The 23,100-nt window shown below is 51.3% G+C and overlaps 1 protein-coding gene across 10 annotated transcripts in view; it reads left to right on the forward strand.

The window, feature by feature from the left end:
• The window catches only part of spen (split ends), a 79,408-nt gene that overhangs the window by 49,850 nt on the left and 6,458 nt on the right, over nucleotides 1-23,100 (forward strand). For 4 of the 10 annotated variants that reach the window (XM_043418951.1, XM_043418948.1, XM_043418945.1 and 1 more), the window contains 7 exons: nucleotides 4,541-4,837; nucleotides 8,659-9,113; nucleotides 9,556-10,208; nucleotides 10,455-10,635; nucleotides 10,936-11,227; nucleotides 11,382-12,233; nucleotides 12,353-23,018. In XM_043418951.1, the coding sequence (XP_043274886.1) occupies nucleotides 4,541-4,837; nucleotides 8,659-9,113; nucleotides 9,556-10,208; nucleotides 10,455-10,635; nucleotides 10,936-11,227; nucleotides 11,382-12,233; nucleotides 12,353-23,018 (13,396 nt within the window). Of the gene's footprint in view, nucleotides 1-4,540; nucleotides 4,838-6,418; nucleotides 6,622-8,658; nucleotides 9,114-9,555; nucleotides 10,209-10,454; nucleotides 10,636-10,935; nucleotides 11,228-11,381; nucleotides 12,234-12,352; nucleotides 23,019-23,100 lie in introns of those variants that run through there. The other 6 variants (XM_043418949.1, XM_043418950.1, XM_043418952.1 and 3 more) reach the window with 6 other exon arrangements.

The raw sequence follows: 23,100 nt of genomic DNA on the forward strand, positions 1-23,100 counted from the left end.
AAATCTCGATCCGGTCGTCCTCACCCCGAGTTGCGTAATGTATGGCGAAGGAGTTCCCCCCTCCGGCGAGGACGACTCGTTGTTTGTCAATTTTTATAAAATCGTTTTCCTCCGCACTTGGTTCTCGCATTTGTCTCAATCGCTCCTGCATCCATTGTTTTAGTAACGCGCCGCGTTTTCGTTCTCTCGTGTGTTTTGTTTCTTCTTGTTTGCAGAGCCGCGCCCTCTCGAGCAGGCACCTGCATGGTTACGAAATGTTTGCTCAGCTATTGTTTTCTCTTGCTCTTCGATTAAAAACTGACGCAGGATCGTCGATTTAGTACGACAGTTGCGGAGGCTCAAAGCGGCCGAAAAAAAATGGCTGGCAGCGGGGAAGTCCTCGACGAAGCGAAAAAAAATAAAACAAAAAAAGGAGGCTCGAACGTAACGTGCTTGCGTGCGTTGGACAAGGCGAAAGACCGGCCGAAGGGAAAGACGGTGGAACGAGAAGCGCTCGGCTCTGACCTAGAGACTCCCTTGGTTTATGGGGACTCGGAGAGCTAATGCCTCCTCATAAAGCGAGTCGGGAGGGAGCGCGAGAAGGAAAGATAAAAAAGAGGAGGCAGGCACGTTTCGACGCGCTGGCATAAGCCAGCGTGGAGGTGCGTCATGCATCGAGAGCCCGGGAGCGAGTCTGCCCGAGTAAAATTCCTCGACTAGCTCCTCTTTCCCCCTTCCCTGCGCGCTTCACTCGCCGCTTTTACCTCCGAAAGAAAGAGACACACGCGCACACCGACTCGGCCGATAAAGTATTAAGAGAAAGAGGGTGAGAGACAGTCGGAAGGAGAGGAGAGAGAGAAAATACGAGATAACACAAGAATGGGATGGGAGAGAAGTATATACGGGACGGTTGACGGCTCGCTCGCCAGCGAGCTAGCCACCGTGGCACTTTGCTCCTTCCTCTGCCCCCACTCTTTCTCGCCTTTCCCCACTCGTACAATTTCCCTTTCTCCTTCTCCTCATCTTTATCCCCAGTCCTCTCTCACTCTCTCTCTCTCTCGCGCGCGCCCACGAACCCCCCTCGGTCTTTCCCACTGCGCAGATAATCGCGGAGAAGGGAAAACGAGGGAGAGCGCGTGCGCGGAAACCTCGCGCTACGACGTTACGGCGATAAACAGCAAAAGGCGTTCGTCACGGACCCTCTGTGTGTGCACCTTTTCGAGCGTATCTTTATTTCTCTCTTCCCTTTTTTTTTCTTTCGTTTTTTTTGTTTTATTCTATCGCAATAGGCATCGAGAATTTGCTTGCTCTCGCGTATATATTTATATATATATACACACCATTTGTGCATTCCATTGTACGAGTATGATCAATCGGGATGGAGAAATCCACAGGGCCTGTGCGGGGGGAAAAGGATGGGCTGCTCGTGCAACAGAGACAAATATCATCAATTCTATCTTCCACAACACTTCTTCGTGCCTCTCTTTTATTTTCCTATCCTTTTGTCCATACCGTCGGACAATTGGACTCGAAGAACTTTTCTGTCGTTCTCTCGACTCCCGTAATTCCCTCACTTTTTCTCGCTTCATGACCGTTTTTACAGATTCCTCCATTTCTGGTGCTTCTCCCTCGCCGCGTTCGGAAACCTTTGCGAGATCGATCGGCGTCGCTCGCAAGCAGAAAATTCTGTTCACTTTTTCCCTCGTAACTCGAGTTTACTCCCATACTAATGATCGTTTTATTGAATCTTATCGAATTTCAATTTCACTGAAAAAAAAAACAACACCCACAAATCACGTGTATTCACGTAGGAAAAAAATTCAAATTCCGCTCTATTGAAATCGAACGACGCACCGCAGGTGGAAATGGAAAAAAGAAACGGACATAAATCCTTGAAACTTTGATGAATTCAAGAAAATCATGAAAACGAGCACAATGCGCGAGCAGAGGTCTGTCGCGACGCGGTACGAACGTCCTGCGCGGTCGCCATTTCGTGCTTCACAAGACTGCTCTCTCGGCGGCTCCCGTATACGTAACCACCGCGATTCTCGGAGATTTCATTATTCCGAACAAGATTCACGCGGCATTCGTCTCGCTTCTACGATGCGATAAAATATATGACAAAATATCGAATCATGCACCGTAACATCTATTTAACGTAAATTAACAAATGTTTATTTCAAACAGTCGTTCCGCGAAGCTTGACCGCGCCCACAAAAAGGCGAGCCAAGAGTATTGCGACGTCGAGGGAGCCTCGGACAACGAATATCGTCATTCAACGTCTTGGCAAAATAATCCTAATTTGTACAATATTTTCGTTCGAACGTGATCGGTGAACGAGACTTTCCTTCACTTTGTTCATGGATGCTGTCAACAAGTCCATCAAACCGTTCGAAAGATCCTTAAACAACATATGTGTATCTCAAAATTCCTGTGTATATTCAGTCCTTCCTCCATATATCCGGGTGCTCTATCTAGTTCGTGTAAAAAAGCTCGAGAACAACGACACGTTATTTCGTTTCTCGTTGTAACGTAAACTGTTAAACGTTTCGATCCGGTAAAACGGTGTCCCAATGAATTTAAGCTGTGCTCTCGGTGCGAGTATAACGAGCGGAGTTTGATAAATGGAGAGGCGTATGAATAGATATTATTTGAAAAATTGTAACGTTTGTAGAGTCGAAGCGAGAGTATGAAGAAACAAGAAGAACCAACGTCGCTGATAATGATTTTTGCTATTGCGCTTCGTGTCTGGCGTGTCTTATTCCTCTTATTTCTTTTCTTAGCTGCAACTTAACGAAGAAGATAAAGTTTTCAAGTGAAAATGCGTGCAACTCGCGCGAGAAGAGACAGGCGACTCCCTGGGAAGGATTCAGGCATCGGGGATCTCTGCGCCTGCGTTTATACTCTCTCCGAGCGCGGAGCCAATGGCCAGGCGTTTTCTCCCACCTGTGCGAGATCGTTGATCGTTTCTCCTGCACCGGTTGCCCCACTCCTTGCCGAGGTAACGTCTTACCCGGCGTATCCGTACCGTACGGGGTGCACGCGAAGTGCGAATCGAGCTCTCGAGCGTCGTTTCTCTTTATTTTTCGCTCCCCACTCGCCCGGAGGCGCGTCCCTCCACCAATTTCGCTATTCTCCTTGTGCCTTTTCTCTCTCTCTCTCTCTCTCTCTCTTTATACACGTATACATAAAAACGTTTTTTCCTTCCCATTTTTTTCCATCTTTCTCGTTCTCCGTCTCCATACTTTATGCGCTTTTTCGATCCCCGTGTCTCTCTCTCTCGGGGCTTTCGTGCATGCCCCCCCCGCCCCGGCGCTGCGCGCTCCCCGTCAGCTGCCGCTCCCTCTGACTCAACCGAGCCGCCCCGAGACCCGTCACGGCTTCCCCCTCGCAAAAAAACATCCGCGAGAGGGCTTTTATATCTGCGTAAATGCGAACGCGGAGAAAGAGAAAGATGGACGAGGAAGTTTCGATCGAGCTCTCGCCTGTGCACCGCCAGCCCCGCTCCTTCTCCTTCCTCCACGCACTTCTTTTTCCCTCGTCCTCGCTCTCTATTCCTCGCTCGCCCACTTCCTTTTTCCTTGATTTAATTTCGCACGCTCGTGTCCGGTATTACGCGAAAAGCCCCGGCGCCCATGAGCACTTTCGGAATCCCCGAACTACGCTTGCTTCATCTCTTTATTTTTCACTCGGGCCCTCTTCTCTCCCTCTGCCTTCCACGAATATCCCGCCCCCGTCGACTCTCCTTCCCTATTATTCCTCCATTTATGTCCTTCCGTCTCTTTCTCTCATTCTCAACTTGGTCCTCGCGTCTCCGACGTCGTTATAACGTCCCGACGAACCAAGAAGATACCAATTCCCCCTGGTTCCGTGCGCGCGCGCCTCCTTCCCCGAGCTCTCTCTCTCTCTCTCTCTCTCTCTCTCTCTCTGCCGACCTAAACTAAGGCGTTGCCATGCGGGAGAGTCCTCTTTTCTTCCGGCCCTCGACGTTTCACCGCAGCCAACACTCGCCAAAACTCCCCCTTTTATTACCTGCTCGTCTCCTCCTCTGTACACCGTCATATTTTATTCCATCGTTACACGTCTGCATTAGCCTCCCGTGTGTACGTGCCATGGGGAAATGCATTAGAAGAGGTTAGTCCTTCTCCACGCTCCGGCCCGTTTTATTGACCGTCCTAAACTCGGATGCTGCATCCCACACGGGACAGAGATCCCCGGCCCGATGCTGGCCGTTGACAAAAAGAGAATCCCTTCCCGGGCGATCTTTTAACCGGGAAATTATTGCCAGGGGCGACGAGAGGCCTCCGCGGATGTGGCAAAGTGGGAAAATCCTGCGGCGTCATCCCCCCGGTTTTTTATACCGCGAACATTCGTTCCAAGGATTCTCGTGTCGTTTGCATTGTTTCAGGCACGCGAATTTGAATTTTATGCTCGATGAGGCGGCTCGCTTCCTTCGAGATTTATTCAGGAAACTTGAGCATCTTTCGAGACTTTTTTAACTCGACGATATCGAGAGAGCCACTCGGACGAAGAAATGAAAAGTTTTATCGGTATTTTGCAGGTATGGACGCGTGCAGAGCGTCAAGTTGTTGCCACGGGGCGAGGAATGCCCCGTGGACGGAGGTTCAGGTGGCTCGACAGGCGAGGGAAGCGAGGTCGGCGGCACAGGCGTTGCTTCGGGATCTGTCGGCGGCGGCGGAGTCTCGACCATCACCGGGAGTGCATCAGCGACGGTTGCCTTCATGGATATCAAGTCCGCAGCGAAGGCACACGCGACCGAACACACACTCGACGAGAGAGCGCTCACGACACAATACTACGAGCCGCAGCATCTTCAGCATAGATTTCCCGCCCACGGGTAAGATCTCGTTTCATTTATCACCTCGATTTTCACCTTTTTCACCTTTTTCACCAAGCTTTCACTATTTTTAATACTTTTCGAGCGACCGTGTAAAGCTGCCGGAAGTGCTGGCTCTGCGCGCCTAATTCTATATCACTTTAAACCATTATCCTGCATATTTATCGACGACCGTAGTCTCAAGTACCGCGAACACTGAGATCCCAAGCCTCCTCCAATCCTTTCCGTCCCGCGACGAGGCTCGAGCCGAGAAAATCCTCGAATCTTCAACGCCGCCGATCAAAGTGATAAAACAAAGAAACCGAGTGACCAAACACGTTCGTGATACTGAAAAACAACAACGACAAATACGAAAGTGTGTCGAGAGTGTGTTTCGAGGATCGTGCACAATTGGAATACTTTGGATTATCGTCGACGAGCGCACCCAACGAACCACCAATGGATATGCAGTGTTGGAATACAGTGATTTGGATTACAATGATCGAACTCAGCACAAAGTGGAATAAACACGCACACGTACCGAGTGAAATAAAACGTGCCGTTTTTCGCGTGTGGGGATATGCCGGGATTAAAGATAATATTTATTCCTCTTTCTTGTCGTTATCGTTCATTTAGTTTTACTAAACATTACAATTATCGAGGGACGCAGGGGGCAAGAGTCCGGTACCGTTGGAGGTAAGTTTGTTTCCTCACCTGACCCGTTCCCAGAGCGCGTCGAACAAACTTTATCTCTCTCTCTCTCCCTCATTCTTCTCCCTCCTCCCATTCCTCCTGTCACGCTGTACTTGAGCCGTATTTTGTTTTCTCTCTTCCGTTTCTTTTGGCCAGTGCTCTCGTCTCATCGATCGCGGGCGGTTATTTTTTAGCGTTTAAGGCGCGCAACGATAATCGATAGTGCGCGCATCGGTGTGGGTTGCCTCGCGCGTGTTCCCGTTTGACCGAATTACCAATCGCTTCTGAACCGCGGTGTTATTTGAACCCCGCGATTCCCACCCCTCGGTCGAACCTTTTTCGCGTTATTTTCGCTTCGAGCGACTCGAGAGCTCCCCCCACGCGACATCGAACTCTCCGAATTTTAATTCACCAGCGTCCCCGACGCATCCGCATTTTTATACGATCTTCCACGAAATTTGCGGGCTCGGCTACCGGGCCTACGTCCGCGGATAATCTGACGATGACGTGTCCACGTTGCCACGGCGACACTCGCCCGTCGCCAATATCTCGCGCGGCCCCGCACTCCTCCTTCTCCGCCTTGCGAACGCTTTTTTACTACCCGATCCTCAAACCCTTCATTCGATTATTGCGCACACGTATTTTCGGCTCGATTGACGTTCGATCGTGCCTCTCGTAATAACGCGCCTTTCACAGAGCCGTAAACGCGAGAGCTCGTAGCCTCGACAATTCCCGATCGTTAACGAGCCAGCTTTTCGGAGCGCTTTTAAACACGCGCCCGACACGAAATTTCCTCACAATTATCCCAATCGTCGCTCGGCTATCGGCCTCCAATTCGAACGAACGAGAGCGCTTCGCGCGCGCGAAAAATCGCCCTTCTCAATAATATACGCTTTCCGGTTACGAAACAGCACCGTGTGACAAGCTTCCTCCGGCCCGCTGCTCACCAGAACGTAGTTTTCCGTCGCGTACTCGAAACTATGCGGATAACTCATCGCAGCCTCGATTGCGTCGTACATTATGTACATATACACGCTTTTATCGCGGGATTCCTCGAAATACTTGGACGGAATGAAATTCACTGGGAAATATGAAACCTCACGTCCCAGCAGGTAACAACAATCGCGCCAGCTCGCTCTTTCAGCTTATTATCGATTTTTCAATTCTCTTCTCTTATCTCGTCGTACCTGCTTTATCCCCTCCGTCCAGCCGTTTTAATCTCCGACTATTGTTCTTTCACTCACGATTTTTCGTCGCGGCGTTGTCGCTTTATCGAGTACTTTGGACCTTGGAAAAATGATTTCAAGTTTTCTCAGAATCGGAGCCAACTTTTCGGGAGCTTTATAATTTCGGATATTCCACGCTGGTTTGAGGCTCGTCGATGAGAGAATCCCATCAGTTTTGGTTTTTGGAAACCGAGCTTTTGATGGATAATCGCTTTTTTTTCAATGGCCCTTGGTTTCTTCATATTCGTCAGTTTTTCCATCTTCTCTTGCCCATTTTCCAAGCAGCTTGGAAAGCTGCGTTTACTCACTTTACGTGGAAGGATTATAACGATTCAAAGTTTTAAGGATTCGCTAATCTCGAGGAGAACATTTAGCCGGAAAAACGTCAAAAAATTCGACTTTTCGCTCGCGTATTATAGAAAAATGAAAATAAAAACTGTCTTGAATTCTCTCAGTCGTTCTCAGTCGCGTTCGTGCTTTTTAAGAATTCAAGTTTCTTCGAGCCACCATCACCGTGAACACTCTTTCAGTTCCTAATCGCCGAGTTAAACACTCGAAACTATATACGCGAGAGGAAATCGCGTCGCGCGACCATCGTCTGTAGCGCAAGAACCGTGACCACTGACGCTCCAAGGTCAGTTCGACACTGAAGCGAATACTTTGAATCAGGGAAACCAGAAATTCACGTCGGTTTTTAAAATTGCATCAAACTTTCGATCGACCATGTTTTTTCGCACGAAAAACACGAATCATCTGTCAAAAAATGAATAAAAATGTGCCGAACCCGAGACCGGCAATCTCAATCGATATTTTCGCAAATTTAGACGACGCCGCTGATGCTTTTCCCGAGTTGAGAAAATCTGCCGACATTAAAATCCAGCCGGCTCCGTTTATTCGATACATTGAACCGGGGCGAAACCGATCGACAAAGTTTTAACACTCAACGGACGAGTGTGTTGTGCTTTTGGTGGCTCGGAATGGCGGTTGAAACGTTAAGCCGCCGTGATTTTACGATTTTCGGTTTTTATGTTCTCCCGCGCTCGACACTTTTTTTCCGTTTGTTTCTGGCAATAAAAAATCTCGCGAAAATTCTCCGTTCCGAAGTTTCTCGTGGATCGTTGGCCAGAATCAAACAAAAGTACGAACTAGAGTGGCTCCTAATTTCGAACGAGTCGTTGTTGGAGCTCCCTCTCTCTCTCTCATTTCTGAATAATCAAAAACGAACAACGACGCCGAACGAAATTCTAATAACATTCGGAAATAATGAATTCCGATCGAGCTCCGGATCGCATGCGACGAGCGCGCCGACGAAAAAGCGTTTCGGGCGATGGGCCACGGAGATTACACGCTCGGTAAGGCACTTTAGCCCTGCGAGGGAAAACCGAGGACAGGACAGAGCTTCCTTTACTTTTTGTCCAGCACCGCGCCCCCGGATGTTGCTCTCTCATTGGGAGCGTTTCCTCTCGAATTCGAGGAGATAAAGAAAAAAACAAAAGAAAAAAAACATCTCAGTAGCCACACACTTCGATAAACTCCATTAACGCGATTCGATCGAACAAACAAGTGGGAACAGGGAGTCGAGGTTAATGAGCCGTGAACCCCCGTGGATCTGTATTCCTTCCGCAAATATCCTCGCAGAATCAGTGGGACGAATAAGTTTTCGCCTGACAGAGAAAATCGATAGGTCGTTTCCCCTGAAAAACTCTTTTGTTTTTGGCAATTGTCATTCGTATAATTCAACAAGAAAAAATGCGTCGCAAACAAGCCTCGGGGGCACGAAACGTCTTCGCTTCCTTGTCTCTTCTTCCGGGTGTTTAAACGTCAAATAATTCGTCGAAAAATTCCGTCGCGAAATAAAACGCAACGCCCAGGTTTGAAAAAGTAATGTGAACTTGGAAATGAAAGGCTTGTAAATTGTTTCAGAAGTTCGGAGGATCATGGATCCGGCGTTGGCGTCGGAGGCGTCGGGGTCGGGACGGTTGGGACAGGAGGCGGTGTCGGAGTCGCGGAAAGAGGGGTCAACGAGGCGTTCGAGCCAAGAGTGTCACACGGTAGTTTTTACGGTGGTGAGAGGGTCAATCGGGTCGTCGAACACTCGACCGATCCCTCGAACGTCGACCCTGGGGGCTACATACCACGCGGAAGACCTGCACCGGTCGGCCCTTATCACGTGACATCGACCAGGGCGAGGGATCGGCTGTACCCGAGGACAGGGCCTTACGCTACGGGACCGCCACCCCCGCCTCATCTAGAACGTCATCGTGCCAGTATACCACCGTCCTCGTGGTCGACCTACGAACCTGCTTCCTCGAGATACGCCCCGGTACCACCCCCGCCAACTCCTGCCAACAGCGACGCTTATCAAGAGGACTCGAGTGGTCAGTTTTTTCATCAGCGTTTCACTTTAACGAACACCAACGTCCGTTTTAAAAGATGGAGAAATACTATTTTTTGCCCACATTTTTAACGTTTCGAAAAAAAAAAATAATTAAAGTTTCTGTATTTTTGCTATTTCTTTTCCCCTTTCATTTTCAACATGCGACAATTTTTAACAAATTTACATCATTTATTTTTTCTCCACAAGAGTTCGGAGTGTTATTTTTACACATTTGATCAACAATTACTTGCATGTAAAGACAGAAAAATCGATTTTTCGATCTTCTAAACTAGAACTTTGCCCGCAGTTTTTTAAATCCAAATATTTAGAGAGAAGTGAAATTTTTTTTCAAGTAACGTTATCGGTGATTGCAAACATTAAAGTATGACGAAAAGGCATTTGAAGATTAACATAATAATTGATTTTTTCTTGAAAATTGACAGTTGGAGGTGGTAGCGGAAACAGCGGAGGCGGTTTGGGAAGCGGAAGTTCAGGTGTCGGGGGTACGCTAAGACAGCACAAAAAGCAGAGAAGAAAATCGCGAAGCGGGAGCAGCTCGCCGAGCGGATCAAGTCGATCGGGTAGCAGCAGCAGTAGAAGCAGCAGAAGCGGCTCCTCGGGTGGGAGTACATCGGGTGGTAGCAGCTCACCCGGAAGCTCGCCCCACAGGGCTGCGAATGCGGCGGTTACGGAGGATCGCCGACCGCTCGCAATATGCGTGAGGAACTTGCCAGCTCGTAGCAGCGATACTTCCCTCAAGGACGGCCTCTTCCACGAGTACAAGAAACACGGCAAAGTCACGTGGGTCAAGGTAGTTGGGGCTGCGGGTGATCGTTATGCACTTGTGTGCTTCAAGAAACCCGAGGACGTTGAAAAAGCCCTTGAAGTATCGCACGACAAATTATTCTTCGGTTGTAAAATCGAGGTTGCCCCTTATCAGGGCTATGACGTCGAGGACAATGAGTTCAGGCCGTACGAGGCCGAGCTCGACGAGTACCATCCGAAAGCCACGAGAACTCTGTTCATCGGCAATCTCGAGAAAGACGTCACCGCATCTGAACTCAGAAAGCATTTCGAACCTTTCGGTGAAATAATTGTGAGTACTTTATTTCCTCCTTTGTCGTAGCTTCGAATTTCGTATCGTTGAAATCCAGCCAAATTTCCATGAACAACCTTCATTTTCTCATACGTTCTACGTTAAATTTAACGTTATCAGTGTTTTACAAACTTTGTCATGGCTCGCTTCGTTTTAACGATGCAAATTTTATAACATTTTTCTTCATCGTCCCGCGTATCGGGGTTGCTCTGCTATTGAATTTATTAAATTATCTTTTTTTCTTAGGAAATTGATATAAAGAAACAGGGTGCTGTTTCGAGTTACGCTTTTTGTCAATATTCGGATATCGGTAGCGTCGTCAAAGCCATGAGATCGATGGACGGCGAGCATCTTGGCTCGAATCGCATTAAACTCGGCTTCGGAAAGTCCATGCCAACGTCTTGCGTGTGGGTTGACGGTATTGGAGGTAAGAAGGGTGACTAATTATATTGACAAATGAAATAGCACATTCAATTATCGTAGCTCGACTGTACGTTGTTCGTGTCACGTACTTGTGCATCATTCGTTTGAATATTCAAGATGCCTTACAGTATTGCTGGATATTTGAATGACGATTAAATAAAGACTTGGCGATGCTGTAAACGCTTTGGCCATTGCTTCAGGATAATAATGGAATAGTAATAAACCTTCTCCAATTGCGTTCGTTGACTGTATTATTTTTTTTTTCTTTCTTTCTCTCTCTCTCTCTCTTCATATTACCTCGTAGATTGCGTGTCGGAGAAATATATAAACATGCAGTTTCACCAGTTCGGTCCGATCACGCAAGTGGTGGTCGACCGTGAGCGGGGTCACGCACTCGTGTTTTTCGAGCAGATAAGCTGCGCCCAAGCTGCCGTTAAGGAGATGCGGGGGGCGGCGTTGCGCGGACGTCGTTTGCAGGTTGACTTCGCGTCGAGAGAGTGCCAGGAAACGTTTTACGAGCATCTCGAGCGTCAGGGTGTTACCGGTGAAAAGCCTTGGGACACGAGACCATCGCCGGCAGCGACGTTCGACGTGGCGTGAGTAGAAATAGACAAAAAAAAAACAAAACAAAAAAAAAGAATAGAAAAATAATTTGAAAAAGTGGTAGATAATGTGCTCTAGTAGAAGAACTCGGAGAATGGCAAGGTGTAATGTTTGTTTTTTTTTTTTTTGTTAATTCTTTTGGTACAGGAGAGAACGGAGTTTCGAGTCGGCGGTGACGGTTCCGAACGCCGGTAGTCGTTTCACGCGTTACGAGACTCCGCCTCGTGCGAGGACCGCGAGTTATTCTCGCACACCGGGCGGGGGTAGCACACCAGGTGCAAGTCCCGCTCATCCGACCGCGATGTCGCGGAGTAGTAGACGCTCTTATCAAACCGATCCGTACTACGAGGGCGATTACAGCACCGAGCCAACGCCGAGAAGGTACGCTGGTACCAGCTCTACGTGCAATACGAAAAACTCCTCCTCGTCTAACGACACTACGTCTATCGCGAGTCCCCTCGTCAACGATCCGTTTCGTCATCTATATTCTTCTCGGTTTCGAAGGTTCCGAAGTTACGACGAGTTCAGTCAGGGTAGCGGTGCGAGCCACGACGACTACGAGACGAGTCTTATCAACGATGCTAAAATCAACGACGACGATTTGCCACCGCCTCCGAGACGGCACGCGGTACAGAGCGTCGTAACGAGCGTCGAACCCTCCGCGCCTCCTCCTCCTCTCTTGTTACCACCGCCGGACATCAGGCATTTGCAGAAAGAACGCGTGCATCTTCTCGAACAACTCGAGGAATGTCACAGTAGCGGAGACGAGGGTTTCGCACCTAAAAAACGACCGAAACTCGACGTTCCCTCGGCTATTTTGTGCGAAGACGACGAACCCGAAATCGCCTCGTTGCTCGTTACCTCTCATTCCGGTAGGAAAGGCATGGACGTTAGACGCGTCAGCGATAGCAAGATTCTCGTTCATCACACCACGAGAAGGGGAAGTTGCGAGGGCCGTGGACCTGGTCCCTGTAAGAGAAGGCGGGACACTGCGAGCAGGTCAGTCTCCTATTTTACGTTCGTTCATAGAAACACACTTGTCTTTGCTTTTCTTGAGAGAATATCTCGATAACTTGAAAAAATTTCACCTAAATTTTATCCGTCATTATTATTTACAGGCATCACGAGCATCACGAGGGCTCCAGACCGGGCACTCCGTTGGTCGACGAAAGACCCGAAAATCTCGTACCGAGCGAACCTCGCAGATTTCGTGAGCGTAGTCACGAGGGCCCTCTATCTCTGCCCCTGCCTCGTTTCGCCGCTCAAATGATGAACAACAACAATACGAGCAGCAGCAACAACAACAACGGGGCTGTCGGTTGTCAACGTCCGAGTAGCACGAGCATAGCAAAAGTCGCGAGCCCACCGTGCGCGACGAGTTTACCGTCGGCCCCGAGTCCGCGAGCGGCTCCGCAGCCTCCCGCTTCACCGCCGCCTCGACATCCCAGTCCGAGCCCGACCAGTTCAGACAGCGAAACCGCTCCTCAATCGCCCAGTCTTGAAGAGAGAATTCGTTCCCTCGACGAGAAATACGAAAAGTGGTCAGGCTCCAGAGCTTTAAGCGCCGCCGGTGGCGATGCTCTCGCCAAACTGGACGCCACCGCTTCCGAGAGGTTCAGGTTTCGTCACAAACTTCTTGACCTTGATCTCAACGAGGTACAACCCTCTGATATCGTTAAATCGGTACTCGCTAAGAGAAGCGTATTTGACGAGGATTCCAAGAGGCTTGAAAACTTTAACGACAAGTACGAACCACGGGAGTTTACCGGTGTCACGGGTATGACCGGTATGACCGGAGTTGCCGCTATCACCAGTGTGGGAACTATGGGAACTACGACCTGTGGTACCGCCGGCACGAGTAATTTAATCGGTAGTAGTGGCAGTGGCGGTGGCGCTGCCGGTAGTGCGCCGGCTCCGACGACGCCCGGAGGTTGCAGTGGTAAAGTTGGCCTTCAATATCCGTTCCCTAGTCATCCGCCGGTACAATCGAGCAGTGCAACAGCAGCAGCAGCAGCAGCGGCAGTAGCAGCAGTGTCGGCAACAGTCTCATCAGCAACCTCAGCGTCAACCGTCGTTGTTCCTTCGACGTCCGTCACGAGCACACTGACTGTATTGAGTACAGCGACAACGACTTGCACGAGTATCGTCACGCCCGCGTCCAAGTCCGATCCCCGAGTTGGTCACAATTGCCTGCATCCGACCCCGACGACTCCCGTCACTCCGGGAACCTCCATGAAAACTACCCCCAGTCCGGAATTACCACCGGTCTCCTTACCCGTCGCCCCTGCCGGCACCGTCACGGCCTCCAGCATCAACAATTTCCCCGCTGGACTCCCGTCGGCGAGCATTTCGAGCTTAACTTCAAACAGCCTCGCCAACGTCGTTGCTTCACCCCCTGCTCAAATTTCTAGCTCCTCCAGCTCGAGAACAAGCAACGCTCAGACCAACCTGCCGTCGGCAACAAATTCCTCTTCAATTTCCGCTAACACCTCTCTCGTTAGCTCATCACCGACAACTCTTAATGCTACGATTACGTCAACTTGTACCTCCGTAAGCGCCGCTCTGGCGATGGTGACGACCGCATCGCCTACTATTACGACCATTTCCTCGGCGAGCGGCGGTGGCCATCACCATCATCATCATCATCATCATCACCACCATCACCATCATCAAACGTCTACAACTTCGTCAGGTTCTTCTGCCACCACGACGCCCGCGGCCACCGCGACAGCTACAATTGCTTCCTCTTCGTCGTCCACTTCGTCCTCCTCCTCCTCGTCTTCATCCTCGATATCTTCGAGCAGTGAAACATCGAGAACTCGTCTTAAGAAGGAAACCCTTGGCAAAGAAACGAGAGAATCGAGGGACAAGGAAGGCAGGGAGAGGCACGCGAGGGGATCGAAAGATTGTCCGAGAAGATCGAGAAAGGAAGAAGGTGCCACTCCGGAAACGGAGAAAAGTCGGAGGGATCGAGAGGACGATAATCGCAGCAGTTGCCCCGCTGCCGTCAGTAATGAGACTCCGGTCGGGGTCGAAACTATCGAGAACAGCAGCAGCAGCAGCAGCACCCACTCGAAAGAATCGGCGAAGGAGGCTAAGTACGAGAGAAAAGAGCGAGAGGATCGAGAGAGGCGAGAAAAGGAGGAACGAGAGAGACAAGAACGGAGGGACAAAGAGGAGCGCGATCGTCAGGAGAGGAAGGAACGAGAAGAGCGTGAGAGGCGAGAAAAGGACGAGGAAAGGCGGGAACGCGAGAGACTCGACAAAGAGAGGCAGGAGAAAGAGAGGCGAGAAAGGGAAGAGCGAGAACGCGAGAGGCGGGAGAGAGAAGAGCTGGAGGCTCGGGAACGAGAGAGACGAGAGAAAGAGCGAATCGAGAGGGAACGAAAGGAGCGAGAGGAAAAGGAGAGACAAGAGCGACGCGAGAGAGAGGAACGCGAGAGGAAAGAACGGGAAATGGCGCGTTTGGAGCGTGAGAAGCAGGAAAAGGAGCGTCAGAGGAAGGAACGGGAGGAACAGGAAAGGCGGGAAAAGGAGGAACGAGAGAGGCTCGAACGCGAGAGGAGGAGAGAGGAGAAGGAGCGTATCGAGCGGGAGCGTAAGCGGGAGAGGGAGGAACGCGAGAGGCTCGAGCGCGAGAGGCGAAAGGAAAAGGAAAAAGAAGAACGCGAACGCGCCGAAAAAGAGAAACGAGAAAGGGAGGAAAAGGAGAGGCTCGAACGCGATAAACACGAGAAAGAAAAGAGACGCGAGCGCGAGGAACAAGAGAGGCGGGAAAAAGAAAAAGCTGCCGAACGCGAAAAACGGAGGGAACGAGAAGAGAAGGATAAGGAGAAAAAGGATCGTGACGAAGCGCGAAGGCAACAACAGCAGCAGCAGCAGCAACAGCAACAAATACCTCAACAACAACAGCCGCAAACACCTCAATCGCAGCAACAGCAACAACAACCCTCGCAACCCCAAGCCCAACAGACCACCGAAAATCACCTTCATCTTGTTGCCGGCTCACAAAATCAGGCTCAACCTCCACCAGCTCCTGTCAGTATAAAACGACGTTGCTCGTCCCAAGACGCACCGCCGGAAGACGATGCAAAACGCATGAAAATCTCGGCCGAGCACAGGAGAGATAGCAAGGACAGACCTCGACAGAACCGACGATCCGAGGACAGAAAGCACAGAAACGATTCTCATCGAACGAATCGCGAGAGCAGAGAAAGTCGGGAGAGCAAAGAATCCTCGGGCTCTGTGCAGGCTCAAGAGAATCGGGACACCCGTGAAAATCGAGAGAACCGAGAGAATCGGGAAAACAGAGAGAACAGAGAAAACCGAGAAAACCGAGAAAACCGAGAAAACCGAGAATCCTCGCAGACCCGGAGCGATCTGACGAGAGAATCGAGTCGCGAGATCAAAGATTGTCGGGATAGTCGGGAAATGAAGGAGTGTCGAGATAATCGTGAAAATCGTGAAATGAAAGAGGGCCGAGATAATATTCGCGAGATACGGGAAAATCGGGAGAACCGGGATAATCGTGAAAACAAAGAAAAACAACGAAGCAAACGAAACCGTTTGGAACGAACGGAAAAAGAAATGAGAGAAAGAAGTCCACGAGTTTCACACGAATTGGACAAAGAATTTCTCGCGAGACTCGAACTCTCCAAGAGAAACGACGCGAGCCCCCCGAACAGCCAGAGCTCGATGGGCGGCGTTGTCCATCATCAACGAGAATCTTGCTCCCAGCGGGAACAACATCATCGGGAACAATCGTCGATGAGCATGCACAGCGATCAAGAGGACGGAAATTTGTCGAATCATGAGATGCGAGGCACGAGACATCCCTCCAATACCGACACGGACAGCGACGAGCCCAAAAAACACTCGATATTCGATATAATCGACGATGAACCCGCCTACATCAGTATGTACGACAAGGTGAAAGCTCGCTCGACAAAAAACATGCAAAAACTCGAGGAGGAGAAACGCCAGGTACGACTGAGAGACAAATTTTCACAATTGAAACAGAGACGAGCCAGACGGGAGGAGAAGAAACAGAGCACCTCGTGGGACGGGGACTCGGTGAGCAGCAAAGCTCTCACCGAGGACGAGGCTACCTCCGAGTCCGATTCCACACGGGCAAAATCCCTCTCGCGAAAAGGTTCTCGCTCGAGAATTCATTCGGACACGAGCGAGGAGGAAGAACCCTTTAACAATAAAATTCACAAAATCAAGACCGAACGATTCCACGAGAGTGACATAGATCTCGGTTTTGCCGATACCGAAGAGAAACAACATCCAACGGAATCCTCAGGCCTGGTCAATGTCGAAAACAGCGTGCATACGATAATAAAGAAAGAGCCACGATCCTCGGACGACGAGGATCGAGCGCAGCTTGAATTCTCATCGAGTCATCCAGTCGTAGTGAACAATCATCAACGCGATTTGAGGAAAAAAGCGCACAAGAAAAAGCAGAAGCGCCAGAAAACTTCGATATCGAGCGAAGAGAGTGTCAGCGTGAAAATCGAAGCCCCTGACAACGTCGATCATAAAAATCGTATGAATTCGTTGACCACCGTCGGGGGGGATTGTCGTCTGAATCACGTGAACGAAACGACGATGAATAACGCGTCCGTTACTCCGATTACCTCGCCGGCAATTGAGTGCGCGGAGGAGCGTATGCGTCAGGAGAAAAAGCAACGAAGCAAAAAAGACAAACGCCGCGAGAGGAATGGGGAAGATAAAATGAAAGCGAGAAGGAAAAGGCTCAGCCGACAGGAGGCGAGGGATTCCCAGAGAATGGAGGACATATTCGGACCCCTTTCTGACGACGTCGACGAATCTCCTACCAACACGTTTTTCAACCGACTCGGAAATATGCCCTCGGAGAACAACGCCTATGGCTCGGACAGTGACGGGATCCGTAGTCCTATTCTGGATCTCGAGAGGGTCAGACGCAAGGCCGAGAAGAAACGACGGCACCAGGCCGAGGACGAAAACAGCGTCGACCTGGTCGAAGCTGGTCGAGAGATCGAAGCGAAGCTTCTCGGTCTTCCGATGTCACCTAAACAGACGAGTCTACCATGCGTCGAGACGAACGACCACGACGTTTTTCGATTCACCGACGACAACGACAGCGTGGAGCCGTCGACGCCTACAACTGCACCCGAAAAGGTCAAAGAGAAGAAGAAAAAACGGAAGAAATCGAAGGAGGAACGGGGAAGAAAGGATCATCATCATCATCACCACCATCATCACCACCATCACGATGAAAATCGAGAGGAATTCGATTACCTCGATTACGCGAGCTCGCGCGCCAGTACACCGCTCGCGAGGATGACCGTTTCCCCAATTTCTCAGGACGCTCTTCTCAGCCCGATACCGAAAATTTCTACGGCGATGCCCTCCCCGGCACCGATCACGGTTACCACCGCGGTCGTCAGTCCCGTCGCAAATAAAATTGACAAGAAGAAGGATAAATTTATACCCGGATTCGGGGCCGACATCGACGAGACCATCCACGAGAACGCTGTCAAGAGCATCTCCGAGCCCGAGGACCGCGAGATCGCCACCCGACAATCCTGCGTCTCTCGGGAAGATTCCGAAGTCCCGGCACCGGCGACGCCTCCCCCGAGAACGGAGGACAAACCGAGGGTCATTATTTCTCAGGAAGAGACCGAAGACGCCGTTGCCGCTTTGCTCGAGGAAACTTTCGGTGGCTCTACCGAAGATTTCTCGTACGAGGGCGACGAGGAAGAACCCGAAGGCGATAACGCGAGCGTGCCTCCGTCCGATGCGCCGCAAGAGGACGTCGAAGAGATGCAACAAGCTGTGGAGAGTCTGAACGCCTCTACGGCCGAGACCGACGCCGATTTGAAACCGGACACACCCCAGAGCGAACACGATCTTCAAATCGACACGGACACCGAGGAGGATCCGAATTACGAGACTTTCGATCTCACTCAACCACCCAAAACTCCCGATATACCGTCCTTCTATAAATCTCCCGCGAAAACTCCAACCACAGCGCCCCAGAGTTTGGTCGTCCTCGCTCAGGATAAGCCTCGCGAGAATTGCACCCCCGGAAGTGCTCCAGTCGTCGCGGCCGCTCGACCGCCCAGTCCTCCAACTTCTGTAATATCCCACTCGTGGAGCGGACTCGCCGAGAACAAGTCTCGAGGTGAAATCCTCGTGAAGCAGCAGTTCGACGCGGTCGAGCCAGAAATTGGCGTCACCGGAGGCCAAGACAGATCGCGAGGTCCGATTCGTCGCGCCTCAGTTTCTCCACCTGCTCAGCAGCATCCTGTACCGCTGCCTCAGTACAAACAGCCGATTCTCGGACTCTGCAGTATGCCGAACATCAACGACACGCCGAGAATAACCGCCGTCAGTCCGCGGCCTCCTGCACGACCGCCGAGCGTCACTACCCAAGCAGCAGCTTCCCTGTATCAGCGACTCCCGCTTTCGCCGCAGACTCAGATGGGTCCTCTGAGACAAGCTTCACCGAGAACGCCATCCGGCGTTACGACGACTTCCTCCTCGATCGTGACCAGCGGAAGTGTCGCTACTAGCGGCGGGCTTGTATCCTCTCTCGTGCAACAACCATCGAGAAATCCGTCGTTGCCACTACGGTCAACGCCTCAGCAACCTCTTTCACCGAACGGTCAATGGTCCAGGAGTCCGGTCGTGACTCCGCACTTGAGCCACTCGGCGAAACAAACCTCTCAACCAGCGAGGATCCCGGTAAGCGTACCGATCTCCGCGCATCGGCCCGTTGAACACACGACTCAACACATTTATTCGACTGCCGCGAGCCAGCAGCCCGTCATTCAACACGCACCGGGAATGAGAGCGCTCGCTCCGAATTATCCGCGAAGCGGCTTGCCGCCTTTGACTCTCAACATTCCACCGAGACCTTACATGCCCGTACCGCCCCTGGTAACGGGTATCCAATCGAAAAATTCACGGGACACGGCCTCGTTCGGGGGCAAATCCGTCATCGAAACGACCCTCATTCCCGTCAACCCTAACGCATCGCCTCAGAGACACGACGAGCCGAAAATATCACCCGCGATCATTCCGGACTCGAGCAGCAAAGCTTCCACTTCGCCGAAAGTACCTTCGCCCAACCAGCCGCCGACTTACATACCGGAAACTGCGAAAATCGATATCAGCGCTGGTGGGGGCACGTCGAGCCCACCTGCCATCACCAAAATGATCGGTGCCCTGGACAACTCCTCCTCGTTATCACCCTGCAATCAACACAAACTTCAACCAGTCCCCGTCGCGACGGAAAATTGTCTCTTGTCGCCAAAATTGAAGCAAGAAGTCCACGCGAATCTTCATCTCCTGACGACTCACGCGCCCCGATCTTCGACGCCGAGTCCCGTCATCGTCGCTCATGGACAATCGCACATCGTTCACAAAAGCGTCGTTCACGGCCTCCCACCGACTACCTGCAGCAATCAGAATCTCGTCAAGACCATCGGACCCCTTGGACAATCGTTTTCGCCCGTCGCGTCGATACCTCTTCCCACTGAGAAGATACTTCCGGCTCACGCTCAATTGAGTCAAGTGTCCGTTGTAAATACACCGAAACAAACAGCCTCGAGCCAAGGAATCCTGCTCGTCAAACCTCACGTACCAACTCTCTTGACTCAGTCGATAATCACCCGGGTCGTTACTTCGACCGTCTCGTCTCTGACGACGGCGATTTCGACAGCGGGAACTCCGATAGCCGAGCAAAATGAGCTTACAGAGTCCAGATTCGTGGATAAGAAGAGCGAAGCGGAGAGCAGAGAACACGTCTCATCGATTGTTCAACCGATCAAAGTGTCGGTCGGAGCTACCGCGTTGGCTCAAACTAAGGAGAAAACGGTCAAGCAGGAAGAGAAACAACCGGTTGCTGAAATTGAAAAAGGCTTGCCTCTGCTGGAAGACACGAAAGCGAGCATCGTCGCACAGGAAGAGTCCCGCTCCGAGAAGAACGAGACGAAGATCAAGGTGGAGCTGATCGAGCCTGTGAAGAATGAGATCGAGACGAAACCGGTTGCGAGTCCTCCGAAACCGGCCGAAGTCACGAGCGATGTTGTCACGCCGAAAACGGAGCCAGGATTGTCACCCAAATCCGAGCAGATCCCTTGCCAGGAGATGAAGAGGGAAGAGGAGCCGCCAAAGGAGAAGGAAAATCTTGACATCGAGGAGGAATCGAACGAGGAATCCTTGCGGGAACCGAGCACCGATCCTCTCGCGCTAGACGTAACGAAGGACGATCCCACAGACAGCAAGGAGGACAGTGATTATTGGTCAGCGAAAGAGGTGAACATCGAGAGCGTCATTAAGAAAGTTGATGCTTTGTGCGACGGCGAGACGAACGAGGTGGAGAGTCACGAGGCCGACGAGGACAGTCAACACGAGCAAGAAGCAAACGGTGGCGGTGAACAAAACGACACGAGCAAAGGTGAGGCGGATTGTTGGCCGGACTCCGAGTCTACCGAGGGCGACAACAAGAAGGATTACCCGAACCACGACGATCACGACGAGGGCGTTGAGACTTGCGAAATCGAGTCGAAGGCTTCCCGTCGCGGCAGATCGAGAAATCGTCGTGGCGCAGCCTCGAATCGTGGTGGCGTGACGACCCGTCGCGGTGGAAGAGCCGCGGCGAACGTCCCTCATCGACGCGGAGGCAGAGCTCCTCGGGGCGGAAAACACCACGCCGAAAAGAACAAATTACCGGCTGACGTTTACGAGTTTCATGATGACAGCGAGGAGGACAACGCGAATAGGCCTAGGCTCATTCTCACCATCAAATCGCCCGGTCCAAACGCGACTGGACCGAACGCCACTCCTGCGACTCCGATCGCTGCCGTGAAGGAAGTTCCACCCGAAGAGTTTGTCTCGCCCGCCTTGAATACGAGAAAATCACGGAGGCTGGCGGAGAAAGATGGTAGTCGAAGTACTGTGGACGATACTATTGAAGATGTAGTACGTGGAACACCTACGAATAAAGGATTGATGACTACTGGTGGTGTTGCAGGTGCTCACGCAACCCGGAGGAGCACGAGAAACAACAACAATTCTGGACTACGTGGAGTGGTCCCGCAGCAAGCTACCACGACGACGGTGGCGACGACGACGACGACGACAACGACGACGACGACGACAACGACACCGGCGCCAACGACAACGACGACGACGACGACGACGGCAGCGGCGGCGGCTACGACCGCAACGACGACGGCGACCGCGACGACAACTGCGACGACCACCGCCACCACTCCGACAACGTCGGGATCATCCGCTGCAACTGCATCCGCAGCGGTTACAACGATGGTTTCAACGTTGACAACTACGGTAACGACGACAGCGGCAAGCCCAGCAGGGGCCGCCTCCCTTCATCAAGTTACGGAGCCCCGTAAATCGCCCCGCGTCGTAAGAAAATCGTCCCGACGAATATCCGAAAATACCGATGAGTGTGGTGAAGATAAGAACAAAGAACAGGCCCGCGAAACTGTCCATGAACTCCCGTCCTTGAACAAGCTTAATCCCGATATTAGCAATCTCGAAACGAACAAACCACCCATTGACGAAAAGAAAACGATCGGGCTTAACGTAATGCAACAAAAATCAAGTCACGAGCCCGTGACTCTCATTGATCCGGTTACCGGAATGTTAATACCCGTCAGAGAGTCCGAAGAGGGCCAGTATATTCCAGTTTCGACAGCTCAAGCCGCTCAGAACGCGTTGAGAAACGCAAATGCGGCGGCTTCCCACTCGGCTGCCGTGGCCGCTGCCGCTGCCATCTCGTCGCAATCCCATCAGCGTCCAAGATCTCGAGACACCGAAATAACAACGGCGCCGCCCCTCGAAACGAAGAAAGAACCGGAATCCTCATTTTCACAGCCTATCAAGAGCCAGATCGTCCCACCGAGCGCAGTTCCTTCGCAACCGAGCGTTATCACGAAACCACAATCTCCCGTGATTCAATCAACGCCTCCGGCGGTCTTGCAACCTTCTGTAACGCCTCTTACGACTACCGTTATGACGACGACAGCGAACTTGCCTCCAGGAGTAGTTAATACAACCACGACCTCGTGTATTTCCCAAGCGACTAAACCGACCAGTCTCAAGGCGCACGTGTTGAACGCGAGCAAGCGCGTCAATAGTCCGATTCCCTGTCAGCAACCACCCGCTCAAATAATCGTCACAAAAGCTCCGTGCATTCCCGCCGGACAACCGGTGGTTCAGAACATGGTCAAACAGCCCATTCAATTGAATCAAGGTGGCGTACAAGGCTTGAGACTTCAAATACCGGGAGGCGGAGTCGTTCCACCCAGTTTGAGCCCACGAGCTAAACCCATCAACGTTGGCAACGGACCAAACGGTAAACAGGGACAACCGATGTCACCGGTGCTCAACAGCACCTCGGGAGCACCGCCAAATCCAAAACAACACCTTTTACAAGCGGCCAAACAGCAACAGCTTCAACAACAGCAGCAAACTCCAACGATCGTTAATCTCCCACAAAAAATGCCTATGAGCGTCCATCAGAGCAACGTTCCCACAACTCCTGTACAGAGAATTCACAATCCTGTGTCGCAACCGACCACTCTCAAGGGCATCAACGGTCAACCACATTTACAAAGTCCCAAAGCACATCTTCTTCAAGCTGTCGTACCGACCATCGTCTCGGGAGCTATACCCAGCCCACCCAATCAATCGCACATCATGTCCGGACAGCCCATCGTCACCGGGACCAACTGTCCACGACCTGCCAACATACCGAAATCACAAGTACGTCCATAAGAAATTTAGATTGAAAATATATCTCTCCTTCTCCGTAACACACACGAGCGAAGCGAACGAAATTCATTGT

Source organism: Venturia canescens, chromosome 5, assembly GCF_019457755.1.
Source record: "Venturia canescens isolate UGA chromosome 5, ASM1945775v1, whole genome shotgun sequence".
Classification (NCBI taxonomy): domain Eukaryota; kingdom Metazoa; phylum Arthropoda; class Insecta; order Hymenoptera; family Ichneumonidae; genus Venturia; species Venturia canescens.